At 40.0% G+C, this 13,392-nt stretch overlaps 1 protein-coding gene across 1 annotated transcript; it reads left to right on the top strand.

Moving 5' to 3' along the window:
* The first annotated feature begins 5,191 nt into the window (after nt 1–5,191).
* Nucleotides 5,192–12,520, top strand: LOC131312428 (protein DUF642 L-GALACTONO-1,4-LACTONE-RESPONSIVE GENE 2). Its single transcript, XM_058340161.1, has 3 exons — nt 5,192–5,401; nt 9,605–10,114; nt 11,762–12,520. The coding sequence occupies exons 1-3, from the start codon at nt 5,311–5,313 to the stop codon at nt 12,355–12,357; spliced, it is 1,197 nt and encodes a 398-aa protein (XP_058196144.1). The 5' UTR covers nt 5,192–5,310; the 3' UTR covers nt 12,358–12,520.
* The last annotated feature ends 872 nt before the right edge of the window (nt 12,521–13,392 follow it).

Below are 13,392 nucleotides of genomic sequence, written 5' to 3'. Positions count from 1 at the left end.
ATACAAACAACTCTTCCCTTATCGATAAAAGACCCACCTAGAATTTGAAAATAAAAGCAATCGATAAGCCAATACCAAAATTCCTAGTGAATGGGTGTGAATCTCACTAGCTAAAGAATCATTTGCCATGTTGTTTTATTTCTCTTTATATAATCCTTTAAATTTGTCATGATAGATTTTAAATATGTAAGAGTTGTCAGTATTATGGTGTTTGTACCAAAAAATGACCATTCAATAAAAATGTGCCACATTGCGGATACTTGGTGAAAAAGATAGAGCAAAACTCACAAAGTATGTATCTGTCGAGATATTTTTCAGCGTCGGGTGGGTACCACGTGATACCTGCTTGGCGCATCCAGGCCGTCCATTTCGGTTTTAGACGGCTTGAATTTGGGGAGAGAGAGGAAAGAGAGTGGTGGGATAAAAGGAGAGAAAGGGTTTTAATCTAAACCGTCCAACACATTTTTGGACAATCCGGATCCGGATGAACTGCTCGAACACCACGTGAGCACGTCCACGTGATATCCACCCGTACCCCCAAAATTTCTCATATCTGTAGGTTAAGCCCTTCATATTTGTGGAAGCCGGAGATGTGCCGATAAGATGAGAAGTACACGTGGAGTTAGCCACGGGTAAAAAGGTGAACATGGCTTCATGTTTCTTGTAGTGGTGTTGAGTCATGGGACACATGGCAACGGTAGAACAGAGCAACAAAGAGAAGCCATGAACCTCAAAACATGGAATGGCAATCGGAGGCTATAAAATCAGAGGAAGAAGACAGAACAGAGGGTCCCCGAGGACCCCGACCACACAATCAAATGCCTTTCCTTTATCAATTTCGAACGGGCGTTTTTCACATCTGAGCAACGCGCTCATTTTTTTTTTCCTTCGGCGTACATCGCTTGAGAAAATTTGAAGTCCTCTTCAGTGAGACAAAAAAAAAGAATCGGCGATAGATTTCATCCACCGCGCACACAACTTGCTGTTAAGAAGTCAGTCCATCTGCACTCGGACCAATCGTGGTCCTGACACGCTCACGCATCTCAATCATGCGGCCGAAGCGTTTGTTTCGCTTTTTCGAGAGAAACGGATGGGTATTATGAAAACAGAGAGGCACAGAATGCTATAAATTTTGGGCAAAGTACACTTTCACCCTATGTAGTTATAGTCATGCGCGGATACCCCCTCATGGTTTAAAACTGAGCACATAACCTACTTGTGATTTTGAAAATATGCAGATAGACCACATGCCGTCATGTTTTTCATCCATATTAACGGAGGTGTATCTCACACGCCTCTAGAATATTATCTGAGTCGTTCATAATGTATTAAATAAAGAATAGAGTATCTCCATAAAAAATCATCTCAATCAGGCATCAATAACCCAGTGATCTAATTTTTAGTAAATTCAATTTTGAAATTTTAATTTCATAACAAAATCGATTCGACCACGAGCTTTTCATTTTTTTGTTGACTTGAATTTTGGCATAGATGTAGTACTCGTAAAAATTTACAATATCAACGGTTTGGATTCAATTTTTGGTATAAAGGATGGAGTGGTTAGATTTAAAAAAGAAGAAGAATCAAGAAACATAATGAGGGTATATCGATCTTTTAATATTGTGTCTATTAATATGAATGGAAAACATGACGGCAGGGGGTCTATTCGCACATTTTTAAAACCACAAGTAAGTTATGTGCTCAGTTTTGAACCATGAGGAAGATATCTGCACATGACGATAACCATAGGAGGTCAAAATGGACTTTACCAATGAGTACCGACATGTGGTATAATGGTGATGTGAAAAAATGGATTGTGTAGAAACTTTATATCCATCTCAAAATCAATTGGCAATGAGTGGAGAGGTCCCAGATGTTATTAAATGATCACTCATTCCACTCCCAAGTAATGTGGGATTCTATTTCCTCAACATCCCCCCTCACGTGCAGCCGCATTTGAGGTCTGTCACGTGTGGCCACTTTTTGGGTCCTATCATCGTGCAGCCTTTTTGTTGGTCTGTCATCGTGAGGTGTAGATTGTTAATTTTTAAAATGTAGGGTGGAACGGGCCCCGCTTTGATACCATGTAGAAACTTTATATCTATCTCAAAACCAATTGGCAATGAGTGGAGAGGTCTCAGATGTTATTAAGTGATCACTCATTTCACTCCCAAGTAATGTGAGATTTTATTTTCTTAACAGATTGTTCACGTAATTCTTGACAATTTTGCGCCAAAACTAACGTGGAATCCAACAACCTTTTGAGGTGACTCTAAATAGATTTAGATACTCCTAAGTAAGGAGTTTGAATCATGAAACATTTGAACGAAACTCGTCAAAAGATGAATAAGAACTTGTTTCTCAACACGGGTTTGGTGGAGATAAGGAAGAGTCCCCTCCCCTCAACCTCACATTACTCAAAAATGAAAAACATTGGCGGACTATAAGTCACAGTTTGCCTATGGGTTGAGCCCAAAAGGGCACCCAAGTTTTTAAAGGGGGAGGGCGTGTAAAGTATAAAGTGGGTTCGGCCAATTTATCACTCACGCGCGGCGCGTTGCTGCTGTTGGGCCGTGGGTGGTTGGGCTTTGGGCCCAATTATTATATTTTTTTACTTACCAAATAATTTAGACTTAGCTAGACTTGGGCATACCAACGGACCGGGCCATGGGCCCGTCACCTGTGATTCGTGCTTCGGGTTTTGGCCTCTACATTACATCTTTTTACTGGCCAAAAAATGACCTTGGGATTGGGCTTGTTTGGATTGGACTTGGACTATTGAGCATGTGAGTTGTTTGGGCTCTTTTGTGTGCATTTGAAAGCCCAAGAGTTGAATGAGTTTTGAGGCTCTTCAAAATTCTCCACGTTGTGCATCACATTCCCACATTTGATTGAAAGGAATCAGTTTCTAGAGCTGAAAGGCCCAATTGAATACCAGAAGCTATTCCATCACTTTTCGGCCAGATTCAATTCCAATATTTATTTTTTTTGGGATCAAAATGATATGATCTTGATTATAAAAGAAACGAAGTAGAAAACATCAAATCAGGCATCCGTCCCTCTTAAGGGAGGACAGAAGCCATGACAGAGGGATAAATTCCCAAGTACAAGAATGACTCCCTCTCACAGCATTCTGGGACAAGCAATGAGCAACTCCATTGCCACCACGACAAACAAATTGTACCAATGATAACTGCTTAGATAGAGATTCTTTAATGTAAATGAGGAGGAACCGATTACATTCGTGCAAACAAATAAAGTGACCTATTTTACCTTGTTTGGGCTTAAATTGCTATTGAAGTCTGAAACACCTCAAATTCAAAAAAAATTCTTTGCATGCGAAATATTTAAGGACGATGGCAAATGGGACTCAATTGCAACCAAAAAAAAATTACAGAGTTAGAATAAACGAAACTAAAACTAGGAGGATAAAAGTAAAAACCTATAAAATGTTTTTGACTTCCTTCATCAAAAGGGAAAAAGTTGCATCATATGAGTCCCCCCATCAATTATAACTAATGATCCAAAAAGAAATTAAAAAATTATACACGAAACATACCTTAAAAAGTGACACAATTTTCTAATGGACTATCAATAAAGAACAAAATGAGTAATTTTTACACTTCTATATATTTTATCTATTGCTTCAAGATTAAAAATAATAATAAATCATTTATTGTTTGTCTTCATCCATAGACATTTGTATTGCTTAGTAATTTAGTCTTCTTTAGTACTGATTGTTTACACATAAGAAGATAGTAGTACTAATGTTATAAATCCATACAAAATAAGCAAGTGAAAAAAAGAATGAGGCAATAGATTTCCAAAAGTAATCTATTTTTATTCGTACGTGGTATTCGCAATCCCTAAATTAGTAATCGCACCCAAAAGGGGGAGTATAAATCAAGTCCATATAAGAGTTGATTTTTGCACTCTCCTTTTGAGTGCGGTTAGTAATTTGAGGAGTGCAAAAAATTAATTTTTTATTATAAAAAATTTTGTTTTAAGTCCAATTGTCAACAAGGCAGAAAAACGTTTATAAAACGTATAAAAAGTTGTATTTTTTTATTCTTCGCCCTTATTACAAATTTCACTAAGTCTATGTATCGGCCACTCCTCTATTACATATGTGTGGCCAATTCAATAATTAAACGTGTGAGATCACACCTATTTAAGAGAGAGAAAGTGATGGTAAGAATGTACTAGTATTGCGCTCTAAAACTTTTTGTATCATTGAATATACACGGGTGGTCTCATCACTGTCTAAGTACGTCGCGCGGGCCCCCATCCATACATATTACATAACCAAAAATGCTACCGATACAAAAATTTGTGCACAGATTATGCACAGTTTTTTTTGTAGGACCCACCACAGGTCCCACACAAAATGATCCGAGCCGTTCATTAAATGTAAAATATTTTTTTAAGGGCTCCTTAAAAAATCAGCTCAATCCAATATCTATAGGTGCTTGATCTAATTATCTAACTTTTCATTACCCAAAAATCTGAATAAATATTTAGATGATTGGATCGAGCACTTATAGGTATTAGATTGAGCTAATTTTCTATGGGGACTCTTGAAAAAATATTTTACATTTAATGAACGGCTCGGATCATTTGTGTGGAACCCGTGGTGGACTCCACCACAAAATCTGTGCACAGATTTCTGTACCAGTAGCAGGGCTCATACATAACCCACCTGCCCTGAGAACCCGGCCATCTGTGTGTATGTGTGCACTGTTTAAGTGGGAACACATGAGCAATTCTTTTCTCGTGGATTTGGAAGAATTAAAGAAACCCTTTTTTTTTTTTTTGATAATCAAAGAAACCCTTTTTAGAGAGTAGAAAAACTAAAAGTAATCTTGGATCAATTGATTTCAATAAAGTAACTAGTGCTCAAGCGTGTTTTTAAAGGGAGATTAGTGAGTACTTAAGTTGAAAAAGAGTCTAAGTTTGGAACTTAGGGAAAGGAAAAGAAAGAAAAGGAAAATAAAAGAGAAGAAAAATAAGAGGAAAATAGAAGAGAAAATTTATTATTTACTACATTCAAAATTTTTATTTTTTTCTCTTTTTCTCTATAACTAAATAATAGTAGGAAAAAAAATTCTTTAATTTTTCTTTCTTTTCCTTTCTTTTTCCTGAGTTTCAAACAGAACCTAAAGGGACCAAAGTAGCTGGAATCTTGGATAAAAGGACACTTCCACTGTCTCTCTCTCCCTCCCTTCCCCTGAGCAGAGTGCAGAGAGCAGTGACTCAGTCTTTGAGAGAGAGAGAGAGAGAGAGAGAGAGAGTGTGTGTGGGGATTTGGCTATGAGGATGGTATGGAGATCAATGAGAAGCAAACGGGTCTTGCTCTGCGTGCTGCTGCTTGCTGATTTTGCCTTCGGAAGTGTTCAAGACGGTATGTACTCCCCGTTTCTCTCTCCATCCTTTGATTTTTCTCTCTCATGCCTCTTCTCTATTAGGCTGATTTCTAAATTCTATGGATCACTCTTTTGTGGGTCCTTCTTGCTCTTTTGAGATCTCAATCGGTACCTATTTTCAATTTGGTTTTTCAGTATGGGTGTGGTTTCATCGTTTTGTATGTCTGCAACTCTGCATTTTCCCCCAATCCCAAATGCTTATCTTCACATGTACGGAAACAGAGAATGAGATTCCAAGGGAGTAGAAGAGGAAGGGGGAGACATTTTACTATTTCCTTTCTTCTTCTTTTTCCTTTTTTTTTCTTTTTTCTTTTTTTTTATTTTTCGATGGACAAGACGTCCGGACCAGCTTACTCGCAAAGCAAAATTAGGAAATTCACATGCGAAACTAAAAAATTCACTAGAGATTTCTCTCTTGTGGCCTAACGCTAAGAGTTCGCCAAGTTTCGAACCCACGAATCTGTATTTTTAGCCAACAAGAAGATGTCATTGGACCAAACAAAGAACCCACTATCTGAAAAATTTTATATTCTTGGTCCCCATTTTTTCTCTTTTTAATTCTGTGTCTTGTCACTTCCAATAGCCGTTTCAAAATGTATAATTATATTCTTGTTTCTACAATAGAAATATGAAAGAAAAAAAATATCCAAACGTCCCTTCCCCTTTCCCTATTTTCATTTTCTCTTCCCTTTCATCCAAACCAGAAACTGCAGTGGTTGTGATACCTGAAATCTACAATTATTTTACATTGAGGGCCCAGATCATTCACTGAAAACCTTTTGGAGACCAATATTCTGACTCTCCTGAGTCAGCATTAATATGAACATTTGCTTCTTGTCTGAGCAAGTCTATAATTTACCTCTTGTCTGAGCAAGTCTATATTTTACTACCTTCAACAGGGGGGGTCAAAAACAACACCCCAAAAAAAGGGGGGTCAGAAGGGTGGACCATCTGAATTGGGAACATGCTAGTCTCTGCCCATTTAATAGGTAGAAAGTGTATCGATAATAAAAATAAAGTATATTGACATTCACAAAATGGGTGTTAATATTCGTAAGTTGTTTGCCGATATAAACTTATTATTAGCAAAATCACAATAAACACAATCTCTCATATACATGTGAGATCCACACGCTCTAATATGTGTGACTCCACATGTATGTAAGAGGTTATATTTGGATTGTTATGTATGTAGCACTTTTGGTTTGGTAGGTTTACTCCTCACACAATTAATCGGGGTTTGATTCTTAGGATCAGACTTCAAATAGTAATATCGTATGAGTTTTTTAGCGTCGACTTGGATGACCTAGACACCCTTGACCGTGATCCGTGGAAAGAAAAAAAAGCACCATCATTATTCCCCTCTAACCATATCCACTTCTTTACCACTCATGGCTTCTCTGCCGTTTGTTGTTGGACCGTAGAGTATCGTTTTCGTAATTTTAGTTGTTACAAAAGTGTTTTTAACACTTTTTTGAAAAAGTTTTCTTAAAATTCAAACTGTTAAATGCAAAGATGAACGACAGAGACCTTTCTGCAAAGAAATTGGAACCTTATTATATCGCCTCTCCTTAAAAATATATCCCGCTAACAGACGAGCCGGTAGTGTGGAGTGTGTATATGTATGGTGGGAAATCGGAAGTATACTTTCGGGTGCCATACTTTTGGTTTGTCGCAAAGTGGCGGGAGAGAGAATTTCTCTTTTGGCTCTTGCGATGATGGTCGGGATTCGGCGCCCAAAAAGACGAGCCCCGGAGCGGGTAATCACGGGCCCCACCCGTTTAACGCGGCATCTTTTCCTTGTGCGATAGGGAAACGTTGAATGGGACCCCCATCGCCTGATCGCCATCATCGTAGATCGGGATTATGTCGCATCGTCATTATATGCTACTTTCCCTGCACCCTTGCAAACGCATGCATATAGATCCTCTCCGATTTGGATTTTGAAAGAGATAAGTGTAATGAATGAAAAGAAAGATAGATAGAAAAAATTTATTAGGAACCGTACGCAAAAATTTTAAGTTTCCCAAACGAACGAGCCCATAGACTCTTGACATGCACTGTAGGTTTTGCACACAAAAAAACACATACACAGATACTCACGTGCACTCGTGTCTTTATGTATTTGAGTGTCTTTGTGTATGTGTTTATGGGTGTGTTTTACTAACTAAAATATAAGTATTTAGCGGAACGGGAAGTGGTGCTAGAATGATTGTTACTACTAGTATTGAGTATTTTTTGTGCATTAGTTTTTCACCATCTTGAAGATTGAAACCAATGCCTAAAATAGTTTGTTTTTATTTATTTTTAATTAAAAAATTGCACGCTTTCTTGTAAGAAGTCAAAATTATAGTACCCAGTTATTGGATACAGTGTATTCATTGCGAATAAAAGATCGTTATCGTTACCACGACACCACCTAAGTATACGTTGGTAAAAGCACAAAATCCCAATCCCATGCTACTTGCACGACCCAAACTCGAGTCCTGGGCGGAACGAGGGAGGCCTTACCAATGAGGCTACCCCCTTCGGTGGCTGGAAATACATTCCAACTTCGAAGTTTAATCCTTCAATCAAGGGAAATCATCACACTGCGCTCTGCTAGTCAATTGACCTATTTGGGCGGATAGCATGCGTTTGGCAGCATTTTCTCCTTGCTTTCTCGTCTTTTGACACTTTTGTCCAAAAGCGTCGTAGCCTTTGACATGACACTGCCCTCTGCTTTTGTCTCATTGTTTGATCATTGAGCTCGAGATCCTCCGCTCTGAAACGAAATCGATCACGAGTTCATTTCGCAATTAAAACTGTTTACTACGGAGTATTTTTTAAGTCGGAATGTGCTATCAAGTGCATTAGAGATATCGGTATCCATTTTCAGAAGTCATATTTGTCAAAAGAAAAATAGACAACAAGATTTTGACCATTTACTTCTTTTTCGAAAAAAAATTACGATATGATTAGACCGATGAAGATTTTACCGATCTTCCAATAAGCTTGACTTTTGGCATGAACGTTAAACTCATATAAAGCTTATTACATGAACGTTTGAATTGTGAATTAGGACCGTGATAATTCTCGTTTTTGCAACATACGAGAGTATCTTTACTCCATCGAGTAACAATATTTTATCCAAAATTACTTTTACCCCCTGTTTTTCTTCTGGGGAACTTGCTTTGTCTCCCTTAGTAAAATTGGACACGTTCAGCTTTTCAAGAAAATGGACACTTGCAATCGACCAAATCTTACCACGCTGTGCAGACTATTTTATGGTGAGAAGCCACTGCTACTCAGTTGGTTGTCTCATTTTCTCCCTCCGTAGAGGTCTTGGTTTGAGCCCTATGATGGGCGGGCTTTGGGGGCCAGAACTATGGATAACCTCTGGATTCTTTTGTGTTAACTCTAACACCTCATTAATCACCGCTAATGTATACAATATTGACAAAGAACAGAGAGACTATTTTATGGAAAACCAAATTGATCGGGTAATTAATAATTTTGAAATGTTATTGGTACAGCAAGTGATGTATAGATAGCTCGTGCAATGCTCTTTTGGGCCTGTTTCGGGTTCAACAAAGATAATCAGAGCCACTTATTTTATTCAAAATATTGTGTAGGATCTTCGTAAAAGATTAGCTCCATCCGCTATCATTAAGGCGTTTATAAAACGTCCAATTTAGGCTAGCAAATATGTACATTTTATAAATGCCCTTAACAATATCGGATGAGGCTGAATTTTTACTGGGACTCTAAACAAAATGAGCGGTTCCGATTATCTTTGATGAATTCGAGACGAATCCGAAAGAACATTGTACTCGCTGTATGTACAACATTTGCTATACCAATAGCGCGGTTGGTAATAACTTTATCTATTCCATACCGTATGCAAGCAGTGGGGGAGCGAGTGTAGGACAATTGGGGGCGCGGGCCTCCACCGATTTATTTTCATTTTTTAATTTAGAATTCTAATATATACTATTATTTTGAATTTCATCTTATTAAATTTGTAGTATTTGGTAAATTTGCTACCCTTTAACGTTTTTTTTAATATTCTATGGCCCCACTTATATAGATTATTGACTGATTGTATGCAATGCTCTTATGCGGACTGTTACACCGAATGATTTTCTCCCGCAATAACATCTGCACGTGTGTCCCACGTGATTACCATGGCTTTGTTGCAGGTTTACTACCCAACGGCGACTTCGAGACCCCACCGACGGGCGGCTTCTCGTCAAGCTTGGCGTCAGCCGACGGTCCCGCCACCATCCCCAGCTGGAAATCGAACGGCACCGTCGAGCTAGTCGAGTCCGGGCAGAAACAGGGCGGCATGATCCTTATCGTGCCGCAGGGCAGCCACGCGGTGCGGCTCGGAAACGACGCCGAGATCAGCCAGGAGGTCGGCGGCGTCGAGAAGGGGTCGGTCTACTCGGTGACGTTCGCGGCGGCCCGCACGTGCGCGCAGCTGGAGTCGCTGAACGTGTCGGCGCCGCCGTGGGGGGCGTCGCAGACGATAGACCTGCAGACGGTGTACAGCGTGCAGGGGTGGGACTCGTACGCCTGGGCGTTCCAGGCGGAGGGGGACGGGGCGAACTTGGTGTTCAGGAATCCGGGCATGGAGGATGATCCGACCTGTGGGCCCATCATTGATGACGTGGCGATTAAGAAGCTTTTCACCCCTGATCAATCCAAAGGTATAAGATTCATCAGCTAGCTCTTGTGTTAGCTTTTCTCCATTTTTTTTTTATAATTTCGGTTAAAAGCGAAAGCATGCATTAATTAAGCAGAAATCCTATGTGTACCGACCAAAGTGTAGGGAAACCGTACCGACCGCCGCGCGCGGCCGTCTCCGGCCACCGGACGGCCGATCCGAGCCGTCCAAAAATTTTAAAAAAAAAAACCGAGGGGCCCAACGCGGGAATCAACGGCATCCGAGGTGTGTAAGGTGCTTGATCCGAGCACCTTACACACCTCGGATGCCGTTGATTCCCGCGTTGGGCCCCTCGGTTTTTTTTTTTAAAATTTTTGGACGGCTCGGATCGGCCGTCCGGTGGCCGGAGACGGCCGTCCGGTGGCCGTCGGTACGGTTTCCCTACACTTTGGTCGGTGCAGCTAGCACTACTCTTAATTAAGCTATAAGAGTACACAGTACGAGATTCTAACAATACTAACTTTCGCCGATAAAAAAGAGAGTACACAGTACGGGGTAAGTTTTACCCGAGTATTATCAAATAACTGAGTTCTAATACAACCACGGAGTTGAATCAACATGGATACCGGTTGATGTACGTTAATCGAGTTAGGTCGTGTTTCCACCAAACTAAAATGAGTAGACAAGCTGTTTCACTTAACATATAGAGAAGTTATTTTCACTAAACTAAATGGACAAGTTTAGTGGAAAAAAGTTGGCTAAAAGCATAAAGTTATAGACAAATAAAGCAGCTAAGGCCTTGTTCCGCTAAGCTTTTTGAAACAAAGCCTAAAGTTTTTTCCACTAAACTAACAAGAGTAGACAAGTTGCACTAAAAATGGACGAGCTTAGTGAAAATAAATTGGCTAACGACAAAAGTTGTAGGCAAAAAATCTAATTAAACACGCCCTTAAAATGGTTAGCTTTTCTTCATTGATGTTGGCAACAGCAGTACATAAGGATTATACATACCCCATAGAAATCCACTAGTACATGCTCGGCACGAGGCAATGTGAGCTGACAAAAATTTACTGAAAATCTGGTTATGAACCAAAAATTGTTACTCGTAGTGAGTAAAGAACCTATTTATCAAGCATTCAAGTGTAAATGCAGTTTGTTAAGCAAGGATTTACAAGAACAGCTTCTGATGTAATACTAGCATTAGTTGATACTGATAGTGGTGCAAACATGAATTGCATCCAAGAAGTCCTATGCCGATTCAATGTTTGTAAAGTACCTCGCAATATTTGACTAATGCTAGTGGTAACAAACTAATTGGTAAATACAAGGTAAATAATGCTCACACACACACACATATATGTGTGCGCGCGCGCGCGCGCTAGCTACAAGGCCCTTGTCCACCTACAGCTGTTGATAAACCTTGCCCGAAAGGTTATTCTCGGTACCCATTTCAGTCTCTCTAATGCCATTAGAGAAATTTGATTCTATTGGAAGCTACACAACCGATGCAAAGGCAAAAGGTTGTATTTAAATATATCGCTTACCGTAGGTGTCAATGAACAACAATACGATATAATCTTGAAACAAAAATAGATCAATCACTTAGAGGATCGAGATGGACTGTCACTGCATTGCAGCACTGGATACCTAGTTTCAACATACTGATTACCGTCCCCATTTATTTATGCAGATAATGCAGTGGTTAACGGTGATTTCGAAGAAGGTCCGTGGATGTTCAGAAACGAATCCCTAGGCGTCCTTCTACCCACCAACCTCGACGAAGAGACGTCCTCATTACCCGGTTGGATAGTGGAATCAAACAGGGCTGTCCGTTACATTGACTCGTACCATTTTGCGGTCCCACAGGGCAAACGTGCCATTGAACTCCTCTCGGGCAAGGAAGGAATAATCTCGCAGATGGTCGAAACCAAGGCAAACAAGCCCTATCGGTTGACCTTTTCTCTAGGACAGGCTGGAGACTCCTGCAAACAACCGCTTGCAGTAATGGCATTTGCCGGAGATCAAGCCCAGAACATCCATTACACTCCTAATTCCAATTCGACGTTCCAAACAGCTGGTGTGAATTTCACCGCCAAGGCTGAGAGGACACGCGTCGCCTTCTACAGCGTCTATTACAATACGAGGAGCGACGACATGAGCTCTTTGTGTGGGCCGGTGGTGGATGATGTTAGAGTTGCTTTGTCAAGGGGTAATAGGAATGTTTTTGGAAGTTTTCGATTAGTGGCGGGTTTGGGATTAGTATTGTTTGGTTTGGTTTTGGCTTAGCTAAAGGTTAAGGTTAAAAGACTTGTTGAATTAAGTAAGCTGTGTTGTTGTTCTGTGTGGTTTGGCATGGGAGTGTTGGTAAACCATGCTCCCTGTCTATGTTGGATCTTTTGGTTTTTAAGTTCTGTTTGAGATATGAGCACCTGGTTGTTTCAAGCCGGAACCCTCGGTCTATTTGGCTACTTTCGAGATACGAGCTTGGCTGCATTTTCTTGTGTCCAAGTGTCGAAACCGAATACCAGGACTCAAAGACTGGCATTAATGGGCATGGTAATTATACGAGTCACTTTTTTTTTTTTTTTTTCCTTTTCGGTTTTTTCCCTTCCCGTGGATCATCTTGCTTTGTCGAACTACCTTTTTCATCCCAGAAAGCATATATTCGAAGGGCATGGCCTAGGTTGTCCTAGTTATGGCAGTGAACACTTGAGGCCAATTTTCAGGGTCTAGAATGCCGGAAGGAGAGCATGGTTGGCCTCCGGCTTCCATCAACAATAGCCTTTGATTTACTTCACATACTGTACTGTTATCTTCTGAATTGAGGCTGTGTTATTTCCCTGGATTTCAGTTTCAGCGTCTGCTTAATCCCAACGATGCATTGAACCGGGCCTAGTTCTATGCTTATTACTGCCATCTGCATATTGATATTTTGGCCTTCGCTTGCTCTAGATTTTGTACTTTATGACTATGATCTGCATATTCTTCGTTTGTAGTATATGATCTGTTGCTTGATCAACCCCTTCATGGAGGACGAGCCATTGTTTGCAGCATTCACTTATTTTCCCACTTTAAGTTGCTGTTTCATGGCCAAATAGGAAGAACTTCCCTCGGTAACTTGTTTCCCTATCTGTCATATTTGTTCTTTGCCAAATAAGGAGATTCCCATCCGCGGTGGCTCCAAAAAGATAGATCAGAGGGTTCAAAAATCTTATCGAAGTGGTACGTATTTTCTAAAGAAAAAACTTTTACACTTTATTTTAGATTATTTTATTTTTAAATTTTTCCAAACGATATGTAAAATTCGAAGTAAATGTGAAT

Source organism: Rhododendron vialii, chromosome 13a (assembly GCF_030253575.1).
Source record: "Rhododendron vialii isolate Sample 1 chromosome 13a, ASM3025357v1".
Taxonomy (NCBI): domain Eukaryota; kingdom Viridiplantae; phylum Streptophyta; class Magnoliopsida; order Ericales; family Ericaceae; genus Rhododendron; species Rhododendron vialii.
Note: the sequence above shows the minus strand (reverse complement) of the source record. Positions and strands in the feature narration are given on the sequence as shown.

Coding starts and splice junctions, on each gene's coding strand:
- LOC131312428 (XM_058340161.1), top strand. CDS start 5,311: ATGAGGATGGTATGGAGATCAATGAGAAGCAAACGGGTCTTGCTCTGC. Junction 5,402..9,604: donor CTTCGGAAGTGTTCAAGACG/GTATGTACTCCC, acceptor GCTTTGTTGCAG/GTTTACTACCCAACGGCGAC. Junction 10,115..11,761: donor CACCCCTGATCAATCCAAAG/GTATAAGATTCA, acceptor TTATTTATGCAG/ATAATGCAGTGGTTAACGGT.